This window comes from Dryobates pubescens, chromosome 35, assembly GCF_014839835.1.
Source record: "Dryobates pubescens isolate bDryPub1 chromosome 35, bDryPub1.pri, whole genome shotgun sequence".
NCBI lineage: Eukaryota > Metazoa > Chordata > Aves > Piciformes > Picidae > Dryobates > Dryobates pubescens.
The window spans coordinates 3,109,068-3,129,852 of record NC_071646.1 but is presented as its reverse complement, the minus strand read 5'-3'; the positions used below and the strand labels follow the sequence as shown (position 1 = coordinate 3,129,852).

At 54.5% G+C, this 20,785-nt stretch overlaps 1 protein-coding gene across 1 annotated transcript in view; it reads left to right on the top strand.

Annotated features, from left to right (window-relative positions):
* Nucleotides 1-20,785, top strand: part of PLXNA2 (plexin A2) — a 208,286-nt gene that overhangs the window by 83,176 nt on the left and 104,325 nt on the right. Inside the window, exon 4 of the mRNA XM_054176319.1 lies at nucleotides 5,798-5,932. Within this exon, the coding sequence (XP_054032294.1) occupies nucleotides 5,798-5,932 (135 nt within the window). The remainder of the gene's footprint in view (nucleotides 1-5,797; nucleotides 5,933-20,785) is intronic.

Below are 20,785 nucleotides of genomic sequence, written 5' to 3'. Positions count from 1 at the left end.
GGAGAAGCTGCACTCCTTGAGGAGCCCATGGGTGGCCTCACCTCTGGGATCCAGGGTGAGGAATTGGTCCCTTCATGCAGGGACTTTTTCAGCTGCTTTTTTTTCCCTGGCAGCAGGCATTTCATCATGAGTCAGCCTCACTGGGAGCCTGGTAATGAGAGCAGACAGGTAATTTAATCATGGAAAGCTCCTACAAAGAGATTCCATGTCTTCTAATGGGGGCCTGCTGGGAGGAACTGGAAGGGCATCCAGGTGCAGCTGAGCTCTGGCGTGGGCTGGGCAAAACACCCCAGAGAAGCTTCAGCCCAATGGGTGTCTTGGAACTTCAGAGAGCCACAGAATGGTAGGAAGGGACCTCTGGAGATCACCTGATCCATCTTGTAGTAGATCCTGGAGTGGGTGTAAGCTGCAGTGCGTGGGTCTGTGCTCATCCCTGGAGATAAAGCAGGGCTGGTGCCTGCTCTGTGCTCTGGGGTCAGACAGATCCAGCTGGCAGTGCCTGTGAAGGGCTGCAGGTCCCTCAGTCCAGCAGCACCCTGGTCCCTCACATGGGGCTTCTCCCCAGGCCAGGAGGCTAGCTGGGTTTGCAGATGATCTTCCCAGGCAGGATGGAAAGCAAAGTGCTGTGCTTGTCCCAGATGACTTCTCCAATCAGTGTCTGAGGCTGTCACCTGTCCTCCTGGTCTCTGCTGTCTCTCAGGTGGCCAAACACATCCCTGATCCTGGACACCTGGTTTCCCTTGCACAGCTGTGCTGCTCCTTCTGGCCTCCTGCTCCCTGTTTCACTGCCCTCCCAGCCCATGCCAGCCTGCACTGCTTCCTTCTGTGCCTTTCTCCTAAACCCTCCCTGTGCCATCATCATATCATGAGAGAAGAAATCCTGGGAGAGTTAGTGGGGCACAAATAAACAACCATGACCAACATCAACCCACCCCATCCTGCTCCTCCTCTCCCCTGCATCACCATGCCAGGAGCCTGAGCTCAGGGATGAGCCCAGACACGCAGGGTTGGTACCAGGCTGATGTTCTCGTGGTGGGTCAGTGGTTGGTTGGCACCCCTACGTTCAGCTGAGTTCTTTCTCTCCCCAGACATCAACAAGAAGCTCCCTGCTGTGGAGATGATTTTCTCTCTTCTTGCACATTCCCAGGGATCATCATTCTTCTCTGACATCATCATTTGTTGTCATGGAAACCCAGCCCTCAGGCAGAGATGCAGTGGAGCATCCTGGTGTCTGTGGGTACATCATGGGCACGGGGCTGTGGGGTACCTGGGTGGTGTAACCCACCCCAGAGCCTGAGGCACAGCAGAGCTGTGGGCTCTGCTCTCCTCTTCTCCTGTGGTCTCTGAGCAGCATGGAGCTTGACAGGCTGAGGAGAGACTCTGGACTGCTCCTCTTGCCTGTGTGGGGGCAGGAGGGTGCAGGCAGCACCCAGCACCCCGTTCAGGGCTCTGTGTCCCAAGACACCACTGCCAGACTCAGCTCCAACCACTCGTCCGTGCTGGGGCAGCCAGCAGGCACGTGATGCTGTCTCCAGCCCACAGCCACAATTCCCAGTTGGAATTGGCCTGCACAAGGCTTGTCCAGTGGTATCTCTCTTTATTAGCCCTGTCTGACCTCATTACTAGAGAGAAGCTCAATTTAATGAGCTGCTGCTGCCCCCAGGGAACTCTGGAAAACAGTTGTTTTTCACAAGGGCTGCTGATCCTTCATGTCCAGCATTTCCATTCCACTTTGGCCATTAATCAGGAGCAGCAGGGTGGCCCTGACAGCCCAGTGTCCCTGCTGCTGGCTCCTCAGGTGATGTGGCAGCCTTGACCCTCTGTCCATGGCAGGGGCTGGTTGATGCAGGTGGTGGAAGTGGTGCATGCAGGGGTTTGCAACACCCAGCAAGGCACTGGTCTTGAGTTGCCTCAATTATAGACTCACAGAATGGTTTGGGTTGGAAGAGACCTTAAAGATGGAATGGAATGGAATGGAATGGAATAGAATAGAATAGACCAGGCTGGAAGAGAACTTTGAGACCATCAAGCCCAACCTATCACCCAGCACCATCTAATCAACCAAACCATGGCACCAAGTGCCTCATCCAGGCTCTTCCTAAACACCTCCAGGGATGGTGACTCCACCACCTCCCCAGGCAGCACATCCTAAATGCAAATCTCTCTTCTGGGAAGAATTTCTTCCTAACACCCATCCTGAACTTCCCCTGGCACAGCTTGAGACTGTGTCCTCTTGTTCTGGTGCTGCTTGCCTGGGAGAAGAGACCAACCCCCACCTGGCTACAACCTCCCTTCAGGTAGTTGTAGAGAGCAAGAAGGTCTCCCCTGAGCCTCCTCTTCTGCAGGCTAAGCAACCCCAGCTCCCTCAGCCTCTCCTCCCAGGGCTGTGCCCCAGACCCCTCCCCAGCTTTGTTGCCCTTCTCTGGACACCTTCCAGCATCTCAACATCTTTCCTAACCTGAGGAGCCCAGAACTGGACACAGGACTCAAGGTGCAGCCTAACCAGTGCTGAGCACAGGGCACAATGACTTCCCTGCTCCTGCTGGCCACACTCTTCCTGATGCAGGCCAGGATGCCATTGCCCTTCTGCCATGGGCAGGACACCTCCCACCAGCCCAGGCTGCTCAAAGGCCTTCTCCAGCTTGGTTCATGATGGATCCTGATTTGCTGGGGTTTAACTAAAGCAGGATTTGACCTCCTGCCTTTATGTGGATTCCCCTGTTGGGGTTTTCCTTGTTTTTTAAGCCAGGCTTGGACTTACTGGCATGACCCTGCCAGAGGCTCCCTGCATCCCTGCAGCCACAGGGGTTGAACCAGAGCCCTGCCACTGCCGCCTGGTGCTCCTTCATATCACTGAAACCTCGGGGAAGGGAAGGAGCAAAGAGAAGAAATGCAGCAAAGCTGTGTGTTTGTGTAGCCAGCGTGTCTGCACATGGCAGGAGGCCTTGGGGCTCTTTCCAAGAAGAGGATTTATCTGGAGGAGGGTGCAGGGGAGCGTTGCTCCTCCGTGAGTGTGAAGATCTCCTTCTATTTCCAGCTGGGGTGGCACATTTCGCAGATAAATCTGGAGATGCTTAACAGCCTGCTGCCTTACCTCCTGGGGACAGAAACCAGGAGAGAGCAAAAAAACCCACTCATGCCTCTCTGCTGCTCCATCCTGCCTCTTCTGAAGGCTCAGACTTTGTCCAAAGCCACTGTGTGTGTGTGTGTGTTGCCTGTCCCTCCACGCCGCAGCCGGGCAGGAGCCTGCGCAGCCAGCAGCGAAAGGGAATGCAGCAAAGCAGCTCTGCGTGGGGCTGCAGCAGATGGCAGCTTTGTGATGAGAGGCTTTTCCCCCTCTCCCTCTCCCTCTCCCTCTCCCTCTCCCTCTCCCTCTCCCTCTCCCTCTCCCTCTCCCTCTCCCTCTCCCTCTCCCTCTCCCTCTCCCTCTCCCTCTCCCTCTCCCTCTCCCTCTCCCTCTCCCTCTCCCTCTTCTTTCCCCCTTCCCCTTCCCTTCCCTTTTCTTTCCCCCTTCCCCTTCCCTTTTCTTTCCCCCTTCCCCTTCCCTTTTCTTTCCCCCTTCCCCTTCCCTTTTCTTTCCCCCTTCCCCTCCCCTTGCCCTTTCCCTCCTCTTGCCCTTTCTTTCCCCCTTCCACTTCCTCCCTTCCTCCCTTCCTTTCCCCCTTCCCCTTCCCCCTTCCCCTTTAAACAGACAGTGGAAATGAAAAAGCTATTTCCTGGGATTGTTTATTCTGGGGAAGAGGAGGCTGAGGAGAGACCTCATTGATCTCTACAGCTCCCTGAAGGGAGATTGTGGTGGGGTGGAGTGAGGTGGGGTGGAGTGGTGTGGGGCTGGGCTCTTCTCCTTAGGATCAGGTGATAGAATGAGAAGAAATGGCCTGAGAGTGTGTCAGGGGAGCTTTAGGTTGGAAATTAGGGAAAATTTCTTCCCTGCAAGAGTGGTCAGGGACTGGCACAGGCTGCCCAGGGAGGTGGTGGAGTCCCCATCCTTGGAGGTGCTAAGAAACCTGTGGCCATGGCACTTGGGGCCATGGTTTGGTGGCCATGGTGGGGTTGGGTTGCTGGTTGGATCTGGTGACCTTAGAAGGCTTTTTCAACTGAAACAATTCAATGGTTCTATGGTCTGGGGCTCCACCAAGCCCTTGGCTCTCCTGGCTGCTCTGCCTCCCTGCCTGCTGGCTGCCAGCATTTCCAGCCCTGTAGGCACCAGGTTGTCAGCAGAGGACTTCTCCAAATATGCAAAGCCTGGTAGGAAAGACAATGTAAATTGTTTGCTTATCCTCCTCCCTGCCCCTTGCACAGCCCCCTCAGGGCCATCAGCTATTAACTTTAGGAAGTGAGGACATCTCTTCCTGGCAGGGATGGGGTTTGTCACAGCTTGGGCAGGTTTCCCTGCAGGGAGCACGGAGCTGTCTTTTGCTGGGGTGCAGGGATGGACACTGGGAGCCCATGGTTTAGTTGATTAGGTGGTGTTGGATGATAGGTTGGACACAATGATCTTGAAGGTCTCTTCCAACCTGGTTTATTCTATTCTATTCTAAAGCCAAGCAGGCTGTGTGGCTGCTGTGCTCCCTCCCTGCTCCCCCAGCAGCATGGGCTTCACCTTGCTGAAGCCTGCAAATGTGAGAGTAATGGGATGGCAGCAGCAGCAGCTGCACATTTTTAGGCAGAGATGACATTGCAGGAGGCTTGGGTGACAGCAAGAGGTGATGGAGATTGGCTGGGGCTCATTCTTTATGGGTCTGGAGAAAGAGGAAAGATAAATCTCTGCTGTATTTTAGCTTTGTTGTGCTGCCTGTGGACTCTGGTGGTCTTCCTTCAGGCTTCTTCCTTCAGTGCTGGTGGAACAGGTTGCCCAGGGGGGTGGTGGAGAACCCATCCCTGGAGGCATTGAAGGTCAACCTCCACGGGGCTCTGAGCAACCTGATCTGGTTGGGGCTGTCCCTGCTGACTGCAGGGGTTGGGGTTGGCCTAGGTGAGCTTTGAAGGTCCCTTCCAGCCCAGGGCATGCTGTGAGGCTGGGGTTATTTTAGAAAGGACCTACAAAGCTCTGAGCCTTTGTGAGCCTTGCAAGCCCATGGTCACAGCTGCAGCGTGGTCAGGCCCTTGCAGGCTGCCCCTCGGCACAGCACCCTGGCTGCTCCCTTTACAGCAGTCAGACTTTCTGGTGCTTTCAGATTGGATGTTAGGAAGAAGTTCTTCCCCATGAGGGCGGTGAGACACTGGCACAGGTTGCCCAGGGAGGTGGTGGAAGCCTGGAGGTGTTTGCAACCAGGCTGGATGTGGCTGTGAGCAGTGTGAGGTGTCCCTGCCCATGGCTGAACTGGCTGATCCTTGAGATCCCTTCCAACCCTGACAATTCCATGATTCTATGTCCCTGCTGACTGCAGGGGGGTTGGACTGGATGAGCTTTAAAGATCCCTTTCCCCCCACCCCCAACCCACTGCATGCTCTCTGGAGCAGGTTGGTTCTCCAGCCCTTGGAGACTGGCTGACCCTTGAGGTCCCTTCCAACCCTGACAATCCTGTGATTCTCTGATTCTCCTGGGCTGGGGAAATCACTCCAGCATGGGTGGAGAGGGAGCCTTCAGCTGCAGCTCCTGCACCCACACGTTGCTTGCTAGCTCTTGGCTCTGTCTCCAGCTTGCAGGATGAACTTTTCAATGAGATTCTCTTCCTCTTTCTTTTCTTTTTTTTTTTTTTTTCCCTTTGCCTCCTCCTCCTCCCCTCCACCTCCAGAATCAGATCAGAATTTGGCTGCTGTGAAATCACCTGTGATCTGTTTGTGCCTCTTCCAGATCCGAGCAGATGGTCCTCCCCACGGTGGGATTCAGTATGAGACGGTGACGGTTTTCAAGGACGGGAGCCCAGTGCTTCGAGACATGGCCTTCTCCATCGACCAGAAGTACCTCTACATCATGTCAGAGAGACAGGTAAGGCTCCTCTCTGTCTCCCTGCATCCCTGCTGGCTGCTGCCTTCCATGAGCAGTGCAGCAGGTGGAGCTCGGGCTGTGCGTTGAGCCCCGTGGTGCCGGGGTTGGTGGAGGGGTGGATGGAGCCTGGAGAAGAGAAGGCTCCAGGAGGGGTGGATGGAGCACCAGCAGAAGTTGTTCAGCCTGGAGAAGAGAAGGCTCCAGGGGGGGTGGATGGAGCACCAGCAGAAGTTGTTCAGCCTGGAGAAGAGAAGGCTCCAGGGAGACTTTGAAGCAGAGGGCAACAAAGTTGGTGAGGGGCTTGGAACACAAGCCCTATGAGGAGAGGCTGAGGGAGCTGGGGTTGCTTAGCCTGGAGAAGAGGAGACTCAGGGGTGACCTCCTTGCTCTCTACAACTACCTGAAGGGAGGTTGTAGTGAGGCAGAGGTTGGTCTCTTCTTCCAGGCAACCAGCACCAGAACTAAAGGACAGTCTCAGGTTGCTCCAGGGGAGGTTTAGGCTGGAGGTTAGGAGGAAGTTTTACACAGAGAGAGTGATTGCCCATTGGAATGTGCTGCCCAAGGAGGTGGTGGAGTCACCATCCCTGGAGGTGTTCAGGAAGAGCCTGGATGAGGCACTTGGTGCCATGGTTTAGTTGATCAGATGATGTTGGATGATAGACTTGATGGGGTTCTGAGCAGCCTGATCCAGTTAAAGATGTCTCTGCTCCCTGCAGGGGGTTGGATTAGATGACCTCTGGAGGTCCCTTCCAACCCAATGCATTCTACAACTGCATGATTCTAAGCTCAGCTTTACCTGCCTCTGCCAGAGGTTGTCACCAGTGCACAGGGGAGAGAGCTGTGCCTGCTTCTTGTGTGCAGATGGGGGGAGCTGAGCTGAGTGTGGCTTGGGGCTCTCAACCATCCCTGCCTAGATAATGAGAGCCTGAGGATGCACTCCTGGTAGCCAGGCTGTGGCTTCGTGGAGCTTGCTCTGAGCATCCCTTGTGCTGACTTTGTTTACTGCTCTGTTCTAACTGGCTGTGAGTGGCTGCTACTGATGCACAGAGGTAGGACCAAGCCTGGTGGGGGTGGATGCTCTGCAAGCAGAGGTAGCACTGAGGCTGGTGCTGTGTTCTCCATTGCTCTGCCAGCTCTGCTGCTGCTGCTGTGGAGGTGGTGCCCATCCTGGACCGAAACAGCACCAGCAAAATGATTATGATGGGAATTTATGGCTGAAGGTCCATGGGAGGCTGTTGCTTAGGGCAACCAGCACAGTGTCAATAGTCTGAGACCTTCTGTTCTGCTCTGAGACAAGGAAACACACCAAGTCCCCACTGCTAAGCTCAGCTTCTGGCTTCACTGCCTCTGCTGAGCGTTTTGTTGGCTCTTATTCACACCTCCATAATTCAGATTAACAGAGCTGCTGCCTCCTGGGTGGTGGAGCCAGGAGAAGGGCTGCAGGGCTGCATCTGGAGGTGCCTGAATGCTCTTACATTGTTCTGTGTTGAGTTAACCCTCTGGTCACTAACAGCTTTCCACAGCTAAACAAATGGCCAGGCAGCCAAGAAGGCCAAGGGCATCCTGGCCTGCATCAGGAACAGTGTGGCCAGCAGGAGCAGGGAGGTCATTCTGCCCTGTGCTCAGCACTGCTGAGGCCACACCTTGAGTCCTGTGTCCAGTTCTGGGCTCCTCAGGTCAGGAAAGATGTTGAGATGCTGGAAGGTGTCCAGAGAAGGGCAAGAAAGCTGGGGAGGGGTCTGGAGCACAGCCCTGGGAGGAGAGGTCTGAGGGAGCTGGGGTTGCTTAGCCTGCAGAAGAGGAGGCTCAGGGGAGACCTTCTTGCTCTCTACAGCTCCCTGAAGGGAGGTTGGAGCCTGGTGGGGGTTGGTCTCTTCTCCCAGGCAAGCAGCACCAGAACAAGAGGACACAGTCTCAAGCTGTGCCAGGGGAGGTTCAGGCTGGATGTTAGGAAGAAATTCTTCCCAGCAAGAGAGATTGGCCATGGGATGTGCTGCCCAGGGAGGTGGTGGAGTCCCCATCCCTGGAGGTGTTTAGGAAGAGCCTGGATGAGGCACTTGGTGCCATGGTTTAGTTGATTAGGTGGTGTTGGATGTTAGGTTGGACTGGATGGTCACAAAGGTCTTTTCCAAGCTGGTTTATTCTATTCTCTTCTAATTCTATTCTCTTCTAATTCTATTCTTATTCTATTCTATTCTATTCTATTCTAGACACCTCTCCTCCCTCCCACCTGCTCCAAGAGATGCTGTGGAGAGGTATCAGTGTGAAGTGCTCAAAGCTCTGCTGATAGGTAGAGAGCAGCTCTCCTGAGCTCACCTTGCTCTCAGGAGCTCAGAGTTCCCTCCAGAGCCACAAAACCTGTAGCAAAACAAGAAAGCTGGCAGCCACTTCACTTGCTTCTGAAGTTCTTTGAGGCCAGGGAATAAACAGTTTGGAGGAGTGCAAAGTCTTCTCCCTGCTGAAAGACTCCACTCAACGAATCCTTGTGGTTCAAGAAGGCAACTAAATGTTTGTTGCAGCAACTCAGGGCCAGAAACTGCCATGAACAGCCAGAAATTTAGGATCCCATTGCAGTTTGGGCTTGGATTTGGTGATGATAATGAGGATCTGGGCAAACTTCTCTTGACCTGTGAACAGTGGTCAGTGCCCACAGTGGTCAGTGCTCCAAGTGCTCCCACCAGGGAGGGAAGGATCCCACATGGATCTCAACCAACTGAGCAACTGTAAGGGTTGCAGGAAGGGTGGGGAGACACTGGCACAGGTTGCCCAGGGAGGTTGTGGATGCTCCCTCCCTGGAGGTCTTCAAGGACAGCTTGAATGAGCAACCTGGGCCAGGGGGAGGTTTCCCTGCCCATGGGGATGATCTTCAAGGTCCCTTCCAGCCTAAACCATTCTATGAGTCTATAAACTGTCTCCCTCAGGAGGCAAATCCAGAGGGAAGGCCTCCAACTCATCTTTTATGAGGTGAGAGTGGCTTCATGTTCATCAAAGTCCTAATTTGCTTAACTGTGAGACAAAAAGAAGATGTGAAGAGAATTAGCAAACAATAGAACAGTCCTGGAACGTTCCTTCCCTTGCCAGCCATGGCTCTGGCAAAGCACTCACTGCAGGGGAGACTCCAGGAGCCAGGGGGATGCCATCCCTCATTCCTTGCAGGATTCACCAGAGGATTGGCCTTTTGGCCTTGTGGAGATGAGTGCTTTGGGTCCAGAAGTCCTGGCAGCGCTTCACAGATGGATTTGGTCAGCTCCTGTGATCCCCCTGCCCTGATCCTGGCACTGGGAGAGTTCAGCAGGGTGGAAGGAGAAGATGTTTTTCACCCTGGTTATTGAAAAGGGGTCAGCACCAAGAGGAGGAGGAAGGTCCACCAGCTTTAGGGGGCTGAGGCTGTAAACCACAGCATCACAGAATTGGTTTGGAAGGAACCTTTAAAGCTCATCTACTATGATTCACAGAGCCATAGCATCCCAGACAGGTTTGGGTGGGAAGGGACTTTTCAAGCTCATGCACTCCAACCTCCTGCAGTCAGCAGGGACATCTGCAGCTAGAGCAGGTTGCTCAGAGCCCCAGACAGCCTGACCTGGGTTGGTTGCAGGGATGGAGCATCTCCAACCTCTCTGGGCAGCCTGGGCCAGGCTCTCACCACCCTCAGTGTACAAAATGTCACAGAATCACCCAAGTTGGAAGAGACCTGAAGGCTCATCAAGTCCAAGCTGTCACCACAGACCTCATGACTAAACCATGGCACCAAGTGCCACGTCCAATCCCCTCTTGATGTCTTCCTTTCCACCAGTCTGAATCTGCCTGGTTTAGTTCCAAGCCATCAGCCCTCGTCCTGTCACCACAGGCCCTGCTCCAAAGTCTGTCCCCAGCTTTCTGATGGGCCCCTTCAGGCACTGAGGCACTGAGACTGCACAATGGAAATGTCTTCTGGAGCCTTGTAACCGTGGAAGGAACCGAAATGGAGCTGCCACGGAGAGCAGCTGCTGCTAACGTGGCTGCTAATGTGCTGGGGGAGGATTGTCCAGAGCCTGGGATTTTAAATATCTACTGAGACAGAAAGAGGATTCATGCCTCTGTCAAAACACAGCTTGCAGAAAACAGGGTTGGGCTCTTTTTTCTCTGTCTCTCTCTCTTGTGTGTGTGGAATTCAGCTCAGAGACATGTGCTCCCCGATCCTGCTCGGCAGCAGGTCCTGAGCTCTCCTGGCTGCCAGGCTGGCTACATGGAAGCATGGGATGGTTTGGGAGGTGTGGTGGGTTAATGCCCATCCTGAAAACAAAGGGGGGAGGGCTTGTGAGTGCTTTGCCCTCCCTGCAGGGCATTTTCCCCCCTGGGAAACTGAGTCTGTTCCACTCCCCCTCCCTGCCCAGCTGGGGTATAAAAAGCAGAGCACTGCAGCCATTAGGTCTCCTTTTGGCTCCTGCCTCTCCTGGCTGAGAGCTACCTCAGCTGCCCTCCTGCTCCTCTGCCCCATGGTCGGGCCTGATCCTTCCTCCTGCTGCCTCTGTGCCTCTTCAGAGAGAGACTGGTTTTGTATTCTTCTTTGTCCCCCTCCCATCCACCCTTGTTCCTTGCCCTGGTGAACCTTACCTGTTAGTGTTAGATAGCTGTTGTTTAAGGAAAACTCTTTACCTCTCCACTTCCAGGCCAACTCCAAATTATTGCTTGGTGGATTTGCTCCTTTCCTTTCTTTTCCCCCACTCTCTGTTGGGAGGGAGGAGGGGGGAGCAAGGGAGAGATTCTCAGCCTTGCCCCCATCTGAGCTCTGAACTCCCAGTTAAGGCTAAAGCCACCACAGGAAGGGAAAGGCCTCTAAGATCATCCAGTCCAACCATCATCCCAACACCACCATGGCCACTAAACCCTGTCCCCAAGTGCCATGGCCACAGGTTTGCACGAGCAGCTCCCGGGATGGGGACTCTTGTCAGGCTGTGCTGGATAAGCTGAGCTGGGTGGATGCCTCCCAACAAAGGCTTGCTCTGAAGCTTGCCTCTCTTCCTTCTGTGCTCACAGCAGCTAGGATCAGCTTTATGCTGAAATGCTTCTGGGAATGGAGCTGCTTCATCCTAAAATCTGGAGTTGTTGCAGGCACCAGTCCTTTCCCCACCCTCCCCCCTCCCCTGGCTCCTGTCCCAGCCCTGTCTGTGCCTCACTCCAATTTATCCACACTCCTTTGGAGCTCTCCAGGAGCCTTTCATGTTTCATTGCCAACTTCTTCCAAAGCAGAATATTTGACATTTGATTTCCCTCCCACAAAGCACAGAAGCAACAGTTGCACAGCCCAGTCTGGGGGAGAGAAGGATAAAGAAACTTTCCTTCCAGCCACTTATTCTGAGTTCTTTAGCCACAAGATTTAAAGGTGCTTATTAGGAGCTTTTGCAGACTCTCTTCCTGCTGCACCTGGCTTCAAACAGCTCTCAGGGCACAGGAGAAACATTTCTGACCCTGGCTGCACCAAGCAGAAATTAACTTCCCAGAGCTGCTCCAGCGAGGGAACTTCAGCTCTGTGCATTAAGCTGAGCGAGGCTGGGAGAGCACTGGGGGCTGCTGGGGTGGGGATGTGCTGTGTTAGCAGAGTGCCATGGGGTATCAGGGTGGGAAATGAAGATGCTGAGGGGCCTGGAGCATCTCTGTGAGGAGAAAAAGGCTGAGAGCCCTGGGGCTGTTGAGCCTGGAGAAGAGCAGCCCCAGAGGGGATCTGAGCAATGCTCAGCAAGAGCTAAAGGGTAGGGGGCAAGAGGATGGGGCTGGGATCTTCTCAGTGGCAGCCAGGAACAGGGCAGTGGGCACAAACTGGAACTCAGAAGGTTTCTTCTCACTGGGAGGAGAAAATTCTTTGTTGTGAGGGTGCTGGAGGCCTGGAGCAGGCTGCCCAGAGAGGTTGTGGAGCCTCCTTCTGTGCAGAGCTTCCAAAGCCTCTTGGACATTGTGGTGTCCACAGACAGCAAGCTGCTGTGGGTGCCCCTGCTCTGACTTTATGACCTCCAGAGGTCTTTTCCAAGCCAAACAACTCTGTGGTTTCATGGTGAGTCTGTCACAGAGCACACACCAACAACTCCTCTGCATGCACAAAGTCTTCTCTGGCTTCTTGCTTTCAGAGGAGGATGGCAGCTTGCAGGGCAAGTGCTGGAGGAAAAGGGGCTTTGGAATTCAATCCTGGAGAATGAATTGAGCATCAGGGGCTTGAATGTCTGAGATCTCAGTGCATTTCAATCGAAAAAAGCCCTCCAGGAGCCTGGGAGCACTTTGCTGCCTCCCAGGCTGCAGCCCCTCTGGACTGGTTCTGTCTGCTCCCCTGTGCCGGTGCAGCACTGGGTTTGCTTTGGGTGCAGCTCCCACGTTTCCCCCTTCAGCAGTTCAGGAGCTCACCCTGTGAGAAGTGGTGGGCATGCTTCAGCACCCAGGTTATGTAAGCAGCAGCAGCAGAATTGAGGCCAAAGATTTTTTTTTGCAGCTCTTGATAGAAGAACAAATTTTGTTATTTTTAATCAGGGAGCAAGCAGAAACTCCATCAAAGAATCACAGAATCCTTGCAGGTAGAAGAGTCCTCTGAGCTCCTCCAGTCCAACCATCAGCCCCATGGCCACTACACCATGTCCCAGAGTGCCATGGCCACACTGCTGACCCCAGCACAACAAGGACATGGACCTGTTGGAGTGGGTCCAGAGGAGGCCACCAAGATGCTCAGAGGGCTGAAGGGAGGGCACTTTCCTGAGGGCACAGGGATTTTTCCCATCCAAAGCACCCCAGAGAATCAGTGCAAAGCCACATCAGAGCCCAGCCACCTGCAGCACCCCAGGAGGCCAATAGCATTCTGGGCTGCTTCAGAAGAAGTGTGGCCAGCAGGTTGGGAGAGGAGGTTCTGCCCCTCTGCTCTGCTCTGCTCCGGTGAGACCTCACCTGGAGTTCTCTGTCCAGCCCTGGGACCCCCAAGGTCCTGCTGGAGCAGGTCCAGAGGAAGCCACCAAGATGCTCAGAGAGCTGGAGCACCTCTGCTATGGGGACAGGCTGAGAGCTGGGGCTGTTCAGCCTGGAGAAGAGAAGGCTTAGAGCCTTCCAGTACCTGATGAGGGCTCCAGGAGAGCTGGGGGAGGGACTTCTGACAGAGGCTGGGAGCAACAGGACAAGGAACAATGGATTTGAGCTGGAAGAAGGGAGACTGAGAGTGGAGATAAGAAGAAATTCTTTCCAGTGAGGGTGGGGAGACACTGGAACAAGCTGCCCAGGGAGGTCCTGGATGCCCCTTCCCTGGAGGTGTTCAAGGCCTTGAGCAAGCTGGGCTGCTGGGAGATGTCCCTGCCCATGGCAGGAGGGTTGGAACTGGATGGTCTTTAAGGTCCCTTCCAACCCATTCCATGATTCTGTGATCTTCCCTCTCCTTTGCTTGCCTCCCCTTTTTGCAGCTAATGATCCATCAGCTGGGTTGTGCTAATCACATCAATCAGTTTGATGAAGTGCTGAGGTCAGGGGCTGTGGGGCTGCTCCCTGGTGGGTGAAGCAGCACCTCCCTAATGAGCTTCCTGGCCAGGATGCTGCAAAGGCAAAATTCCTCTGCCATTCAGCAGCCTCCACCAGCCCTGCACAGCCTCAGACACTGCTGCTCTCACTTCATCTGTGGTTACTCCACTGGTTAATTCTGCCACAGGGGGATGATTTCAGGCTGGTTTTATGCAGCATGTAACACAGCACCATCCTGCTCCATGACTGGGAACCTCACCACTCCCCTGGTAGAAATAATCACAGATAATCACCCTGTGAAATGCAGATCACAGGAATTAGGGTGGCAGAGCTCAGAGGGCCGTGGACCTCTGTAGCCTGAGATGTCCTGAGGAAGCCTTTGCTCCTCCAGCCAGCAGCAAATGCTCCGTGGTCAGCCTGCCAGCATTGTGTGGTGCTGAGCTGGGTGAGAGACTGTGCTGGCTGAGATGCTGAACCATGCATGGTGCTGAGCTGGCTGAGATGCTGAACCATGCATGGTGCTGAGCTGGGTGAGATGCTGAGCCATGCATGGTGCTGAGCTGTGTGAGACACTGAACCATGCATGGTGCTGAGCTGTGTGAGACGCTGAACCATGCATGGTGCTGAGCTGTGTGAGATGCTGAACCATGCATGGTGCTGAGCTGTGTGAGACGCTGAACCATGCATGGTGCTGAGCTGGGTGAGACGCTGAACCATGCATGGTGCTGAGCTGTGTGAGACGCTGAACCATGCATGGTGCTGAGCTGTGTGAGACGCTGAACCATGCATGGTGCTGAGCTGTGTGAGACGCTGAACCATGCATGGTGCTGAGCTGTGTGAGACGCTGAACCATGCATGGTGCTGAGCTGGGTGAGACGCTGAACCATGCATGGTGCTGAGCTGGGTGAGATGCTGAACTGTGAGTGATCCTGAGCTGTGTATGCTCCTGACTCGTGTGTGGTGCTGAGCCATATGAGATGCTGAGCTGTGCGTGGTGCTGAGCCACCTCTCCTCCTGAGCCATGTGAGATGCTGAGCTGTGCATCATGCTGAGCCACGCATGGTGCTGAGCTATGTTTGATGCTGGACCATGCATGATCCTGAGCTGTGTATGGTGCTGAGCCATGTGTGATGCTGAGCCATGTGTGGTGCTGAACCCCTCCATGCCCAGCCCGGGCTCACCTTGCCATAGGAGGAGGCAAGGAGGGTTCCAAGGCTGCAGGCTGGCTTTGTGCTGGTTTGAAGCTGGTGCTCCCTGGAGCCCCTGGGCGATGTCTGGTGGCTGCTGTGACATTTTACACCCAGCTGCTGCAGCTCAGAGCGCTGGGAGCTGAGCTCTGCTCCTGCCTGGTGCTCGGTGGCAGGCAGGAAGATTAATGCCAGCCCTCAAGATTCTCCTCACGCCGTGGTGAGAAGGGCACAGTGCTGGGGAGGGCAGAGCCAGAGCTGCCAGCAAAGGTCCCTGGGCACTGGGAGGGGGACCAGTGCTCCCTGCTGGGGAGGCTGAAGGTTATTTGGGTTGAAGGGGCTGCTCTGTGTGCCTGTAGCTGCTCTATCCCTGCCTTGTCTCTCGCCCAGCAATGAGCAATGCTCCAGGCATCCTCACTGGGGTCACTGACCAGCGTGACCAGAACTGACCTGGCTATGAGCATCTCTTGCTCATGGCCCTGTACTGGGCACTGCACCTTGAATCCTGGGTTCAGTTTTGGGCCTCTCACTCCAAAAAGAACATTGAGGAGCTGGAGCAGATCCAGAGAAGGGCAACAAAGCTGGGGAAGGGGCTGGAGAACAGGGCTGGGGAGGAGCAGCTGAGGGAACTGGGGGTGTTTAGTCTGGAGGAGGCTGAGGGAGACCTCATTGCTCTCTACAGCTCCCTGAAAGGAGGTTGGAACAGGTGGAGGTTGGGCTCTTCTCCCTAGCATCAAGTGATAGGATGAGAGGAAATGGCCTCAAGTTGCACCAGGGAAGGTTTAGGTTGGAGATGAGGAAAGATTTCTTTGCTGCAGGAGTGGTCAGGGATTGGCACAGGCTGCCCCGGGTGGAGTCCCCATCCCTGGGGGTGTTCAAGAAACCTGTGGCCATGGCACTGTGGGACCTAGTTTAGTGGCCATGGTGGGGTTGATGGTTGGACTGGGTGATCCTGGAGGCCTTTTCCAACCCAAACTTTTCCATGATTCTGCCATCTCCTGGGTGCATGCTCCTGGCCATCTGCTCTGTGCAGGAGCAGGCACCGCTGCTCAGTCCTGTTGCTTTCTCCCCACCCCTTCCCTCTTCCACATACACCATGGTGGCTTTAGGTAAAGACACTGTCTCCTGCTCTGCTCAGAGAGCTGTGAGATGTTTGCTTTGCAAAGGCCCCAGGGGCAGCAGCTGCAGGAGCCAGTGAGGATCATTTGTTGTGTGCCTCCTTGTCCTGTAACCCTGAGAAGTTTAAGTCCTGCTCTGCTTAGGGCTGAACCTTCTGGCTGCTGATTGAGGGGGGAGGCAAGTATGGGGCTGCCCAGATGATTTAGAAGAGCTTGGAATCGGAGTGAGGGCTGAGAAAAACAAGGAAGTCCATCAGTGCTGGAGGAGCCAGGCTGTAAATACTGATGGTGTCCTGAAAGGAACTGAGAAAACATGATAAAAAATGCAAGAGATGTGGATAAAAGGGTCTGGAGTCATCAGGAGGGGGGGAAAAATGAGCTGATTAAATTTTTAGCTACATTATCTGCTAGTTGAACAGCAGTTAGCTGGACATAATCATAGCCAAGTGTGACCCACTGGGACAGGGAGGCTGCTTCAGCTGCATCCCACCAGAGGTGTCCAAGATCGTGGCTCTTATGAGCTGCTCCTCCCAGGCATGAATTGCTCCAGCAGCCATCACAGGCAGCCACCCATGTGGATATTGTGGCTGCAGTTGGGACTCATTGGCCCCAGCCATGACTTGCTACGACCTTGGTGGACCTCTTGCTGCTCCAGAAACAGGCTTGACCGACTTGCCCAAGAGTTGGGGTTGTTCAGCCTGGAGGCTGGATGAGACCTTGAGCAGCCTGGGCTGGTGGGAGGTGTCCCTGCCCGTGGAAGGGGGGTTGGAGCTGGATGGTCTTTGAAGTCCCTTCCAACCTAACCCATTCTATCATCAGGCAGGGTCCACCTCCTCTGCTGCAGGATGGGTGCAGCCTGAGCCAGCCCCTCCTGCAGCAACTCAGGGGAGCCTCATGGTGCAGTGAGAACCATGAAGTGCCTACAGCAGCCATAGACTAAAGTCCCTTCCAACCCAAACCTCTCTATGCCTCTATGAACTTGTGTTCCTCCACTGGCAGCAAGGCAGGAAGCAGCCATGGCCTGGGGCAAAGTAGGAGAAGAGAAGGGGGATGGTAAGGAGCATGGACTGGGAAAAGAATCCCCCTGGAGCAGCATGGTCCTTGCCACAGCAGAGCTGCTCCTGAGGAAGGGCTGAGCCCTGTGGGAAGGTTTTCACCAGCTTGGTGCCCTCTTCTTCAACCTGAGCTAGCTTGAGGTGTCCCTGCCCATGGCAGGGGGGTTGGACCTAGATGATCCTCAAGGTCCTTTCCAACCCTGCCAGTTCCATGATTCTGTGACTCTTCCACCACCTCCTGCTCCCCTCTCCTAGAACTCAGGAGCAGATGCAGGTTTGGTTGTTTTCCACTTGCCTCCCTGTGGTCAATTAGGAATAATTAAGGAACTGAGCTAAAAACTTGCCTGAGATCATTAACAATATCCACCTGCCAGCACGGAGGTGTTAATTAACAGCAATTGACCAAAAGGCAAGGCCAGCCCAGGCAGGTGGGCCAGCACTGCCTGCTCTCCCTGCCCTGCTGGCAGAGCCATTTGTCACACAGGCAGAGCCCTGACCACGCTGGGGCTGCTGTGTTGGTGTCCTGCTTGCTTCCAGGATGTTCCTCCAGCCCTGCAGCCTGCCTGGATTTATCTACAAGCACAAAGCCTTCAAGGAGGGTGGACTCAAGGGTTGGAAGTCTTTTGAGATACCAAATACTTTGAACTCTCCCCCAAAAGCCCCAGTGTGTGAATTCCCCAGCGAGGGCAGAGGGTTGGTTTCCTTTCACTGAGCTTTCTTTCAGCCATGGCTCCTGGGGTGGCTTCTTTCAAGTGCCTCCCAGGTTTGCTTTCAGGGGTTGTTTGTTTTGCTTTGCTTTTTGCTTTGTCTTGGGCTGTTTCTTCCCCTGCCAGTCACAGCCACAGGGTTCCCATGTGTTTGCTTGCAGCCTTTGCTTCCCTTTCCAATTCCTCCTCTTCCACAGACCTATTGTTTGGTTTTCAGATCAAGCAACCTCAGCCCTGAAATGCTTCCAGAATTGCCCTTTTTTTTTGCCCAGGGACACATCCCCCCCTCCATCCTCCTCCTCCTCTTTCTCCTCTTCCTCTGGCCAGGCAGAGAGGGACCTGGGGGTACTGGTGGATGGTAGGCTGAACATGAGCCTGCAGTGTGCCCAGAGGGCCAAGAAAGCCAATGGCATCCTGTCCTGCATCAGGCACAGTGTGGCCAGCAGGAGCAGGGAGGTCATTCTGCCCTGTGCTCAGCACTGCTGAGGCCACACCTGGAGTCCTGTGTCCTGTTCTGGGCTCCTCAGGTTAGGAAAGAGGTTGAGCTGCTGGAAGGTGTCCAGAGAAGGGCAACAAAGCTGGGGAGGGGTCTGGAGCACAGCCCTGCGAGGAGAGGCTGAGGGAGCTGGGGTTGCTTAGCCTGGAGAAGAGGAGGCTCAGGGGAGACCTTCTTGCTCTCTCCAACTCCCTGAAGGGAGGTTGTAGCCAGGTGGGGGTTGGTCTCTTCTCCCAGGCAAGCAGCACCAGAACAAGAGGACACAGTCTCAAGCTGTGCCAGGGGAGGTTTAGGCTGGAGGTTAGGAAGAAATTCTTCATAGAGAGAGTGATTGGCCCTTGGGATGTGCTGCCCAGGGAGGTGATGGAGTCACCATCACTGGAGGTGTTTAGGAGGAGCCTGGATGGGCTGCTTGGTGCCATGGGTTAGTTGATTAGGTGGTGTTGGGTGATAGGTTGGACTCAATGATCTCAAAGGTCTCTTCCAACCTGCTTTATTCTATTCTATTCCTCCTCACACCAGGGCAGGGGGTGTTTGTGAGGGGCCAGATGTTCATATGTTCATAGCTTGGGGTTGGAAGGGACCTTAAAGATCACCCAGTTGCAACCTCCCTGCCACAAGCAAGGGACACCTCCCACTAGCCCAGGTTGCTCCAGGCCTCATCCAGCCTGGCCTTGAACACCTCCCTGGGCAACCTGTCCCAGTGTCTCAGCAGCCTCCCTGTGGGTGCAAGCTGAAGAAAAGAAACATAACTCACAATGTGGTGAGGGGAGCTCTGCAACTGCCCCAATTATTCCACTTTATACTTTAATTAGCTGGAATTAGCAAGGGGAGTAGGATGCATAAAATGGTCCAGTGAAGGGTGAAATGGGAAAAGGGACACAGGGTAGAGCATCTCTCTGTTCTTGTGGAGCTTGCAGGAGGCACAGATGATGTGCAGGCAGCCTGCCCTGCTGCATCCTCACCTCCTGAGCTCAGGCCTGAGGGCTCTGCAGGGCAGGGTGGTGCCTTGTCTTGTGCAGCACTTGGGCACAGGCTTTGCACCTCCACCTCAAAGCCAGGATGTGCTGGGAAGAGGCCAAGGGAGGCTGCAAGGCTGATGAAGGGCCTGGAGCATCTCTGTGAGAAGGAAGTGCTGAGACTCAAGCTGTGCCAGGGGAAGTTTAGGCTGGAGGTGAGGAGAAAGTTCTTCCCAGAGAGAGTTGTTAGCCATTGGGATGTGCTGCCCAGGGAGGTGGTGGAGTCCCCATCCCTGGAGGTGTTCAAGAGGGGATTGGATGTGGCACTTGGTGCCATGGTTTAGTCATGGGGTCTGTGGTGCCAGCTTGGACTTGATGAGCTTTGAGGTCTCTTCCAACCTTGGTGATTCTGTGACAATGTGGCACCTGTTCTGGTGGCTGTGGGTGGGATGGGAAGCAGCTGAGAGCCTCCTCCAGCTCAGATCCACCCCTTTAGCCCTGTCCCTGCCCTGTTCTTAGGAGCCACTGGCTAACTCCAGCATTTCTGGCTGATGCTAGGGAGGGAAAAGAGCTCTCTTAATAGTCTTCTATTTGTTTTAGCAAGACACAGGAATGTGCCCAGCAGACTAAACAGTGCAGCCTCCCCTCTGTGTGGCAGGGCTGGGGGCTGTGTGCCAGCCCCAGCCGTGCCCAGAGCTGTGCTCTGGACTCTCCCCTGCCAAGTTTGCTGGGGACCAGATGGAGAGGAGCTCAGCATTCCTCATAGAGTCATAGAATGATGGAATGGTGAGGGCTGGAAGGGACCTCTGGAGATCATCCAGTCCATCCCCCTCCCCCCCCCCAACCCACAGCAGCTTGCCCAGGATCACAGTGTAGGTGGGGTTGCAATCTCTCAGGGGAGACTCCACAACCTCTCTGGGCAGCCTGCTCCAGGGTTCCAGCACCCTCATATCAAAGAAGTTTCTCCTCCTGTTGAGATGGAACCTCCTGGGTTCAGTTTGCCCCTTGCTTGCCCCTGGGCACCAGTGACAAGAGCCCAGCCCTGTCCTCTTGTTCCTTATCCTTTAGCTCTTGCTGAGCATTGCTCAGATCCCCTCTGGGGCTGCTCTTATCCAGGCTCAACAGCCCCAGGGCTCTCAGCCTCTCCTCACAGAGATGCTCCAGGCCTGTCAGCATCTTTGCAGCCTCTGCTGGACTCTTTCCAGCAGTTCCCTGTCTTTATTGAATTGGGGAGCTGCAGAGAGTGGAAACAGCAGTGTGGCTTCCTGAAGGTTTCTGTTAAAGGAGTCATTTTTACTGTATTTAAGCTCAGAAAGGGCTCCTTGCACAGGGAGATGTTTTCCCTTTGTCTTCTCTGCATCCACCTGCCTCTTGGGGTATCTCAGCTGCCCAATCTTCCCTGGCTGCTTTGCAGCAAACCCCAGCAGCCTGTGAAGCTTTTGCTGTCCACTCAACAGCTTTATCCTCCCCCAAAGCCCTGGGAGATGGAGCAGCAATAGCACTGCTTAGACGAGGAATTGAAGCCCAGAGATGCTGCATGACCTCTCCTGAGCCACACAGGAAATCTGTGGCAGATTGAACTGAAACCTCCCAAATTGTTAGTCCCCTAACCAAGGACCATTCTTCATTCCCTCACTGCTCAGCCTGGTGCTCTGTAATCACAGGGAGGTGAAAATGGGAAGGGAAGGCCCTGGTCATGATTTGCAATGACAAATAGCTTACAAAGCTCTCATTGCTGTGAGATTCACCTTCCCAGCTGCAGTTAGTCATATGGCCTCTTAGAAATGGACCTTCAAACCCCTCTAAATTTTCATGAAGGGGTGATTTGAGTGCACAGATCTTCATAAAAGGCTGATTTGAGCACAGAGAT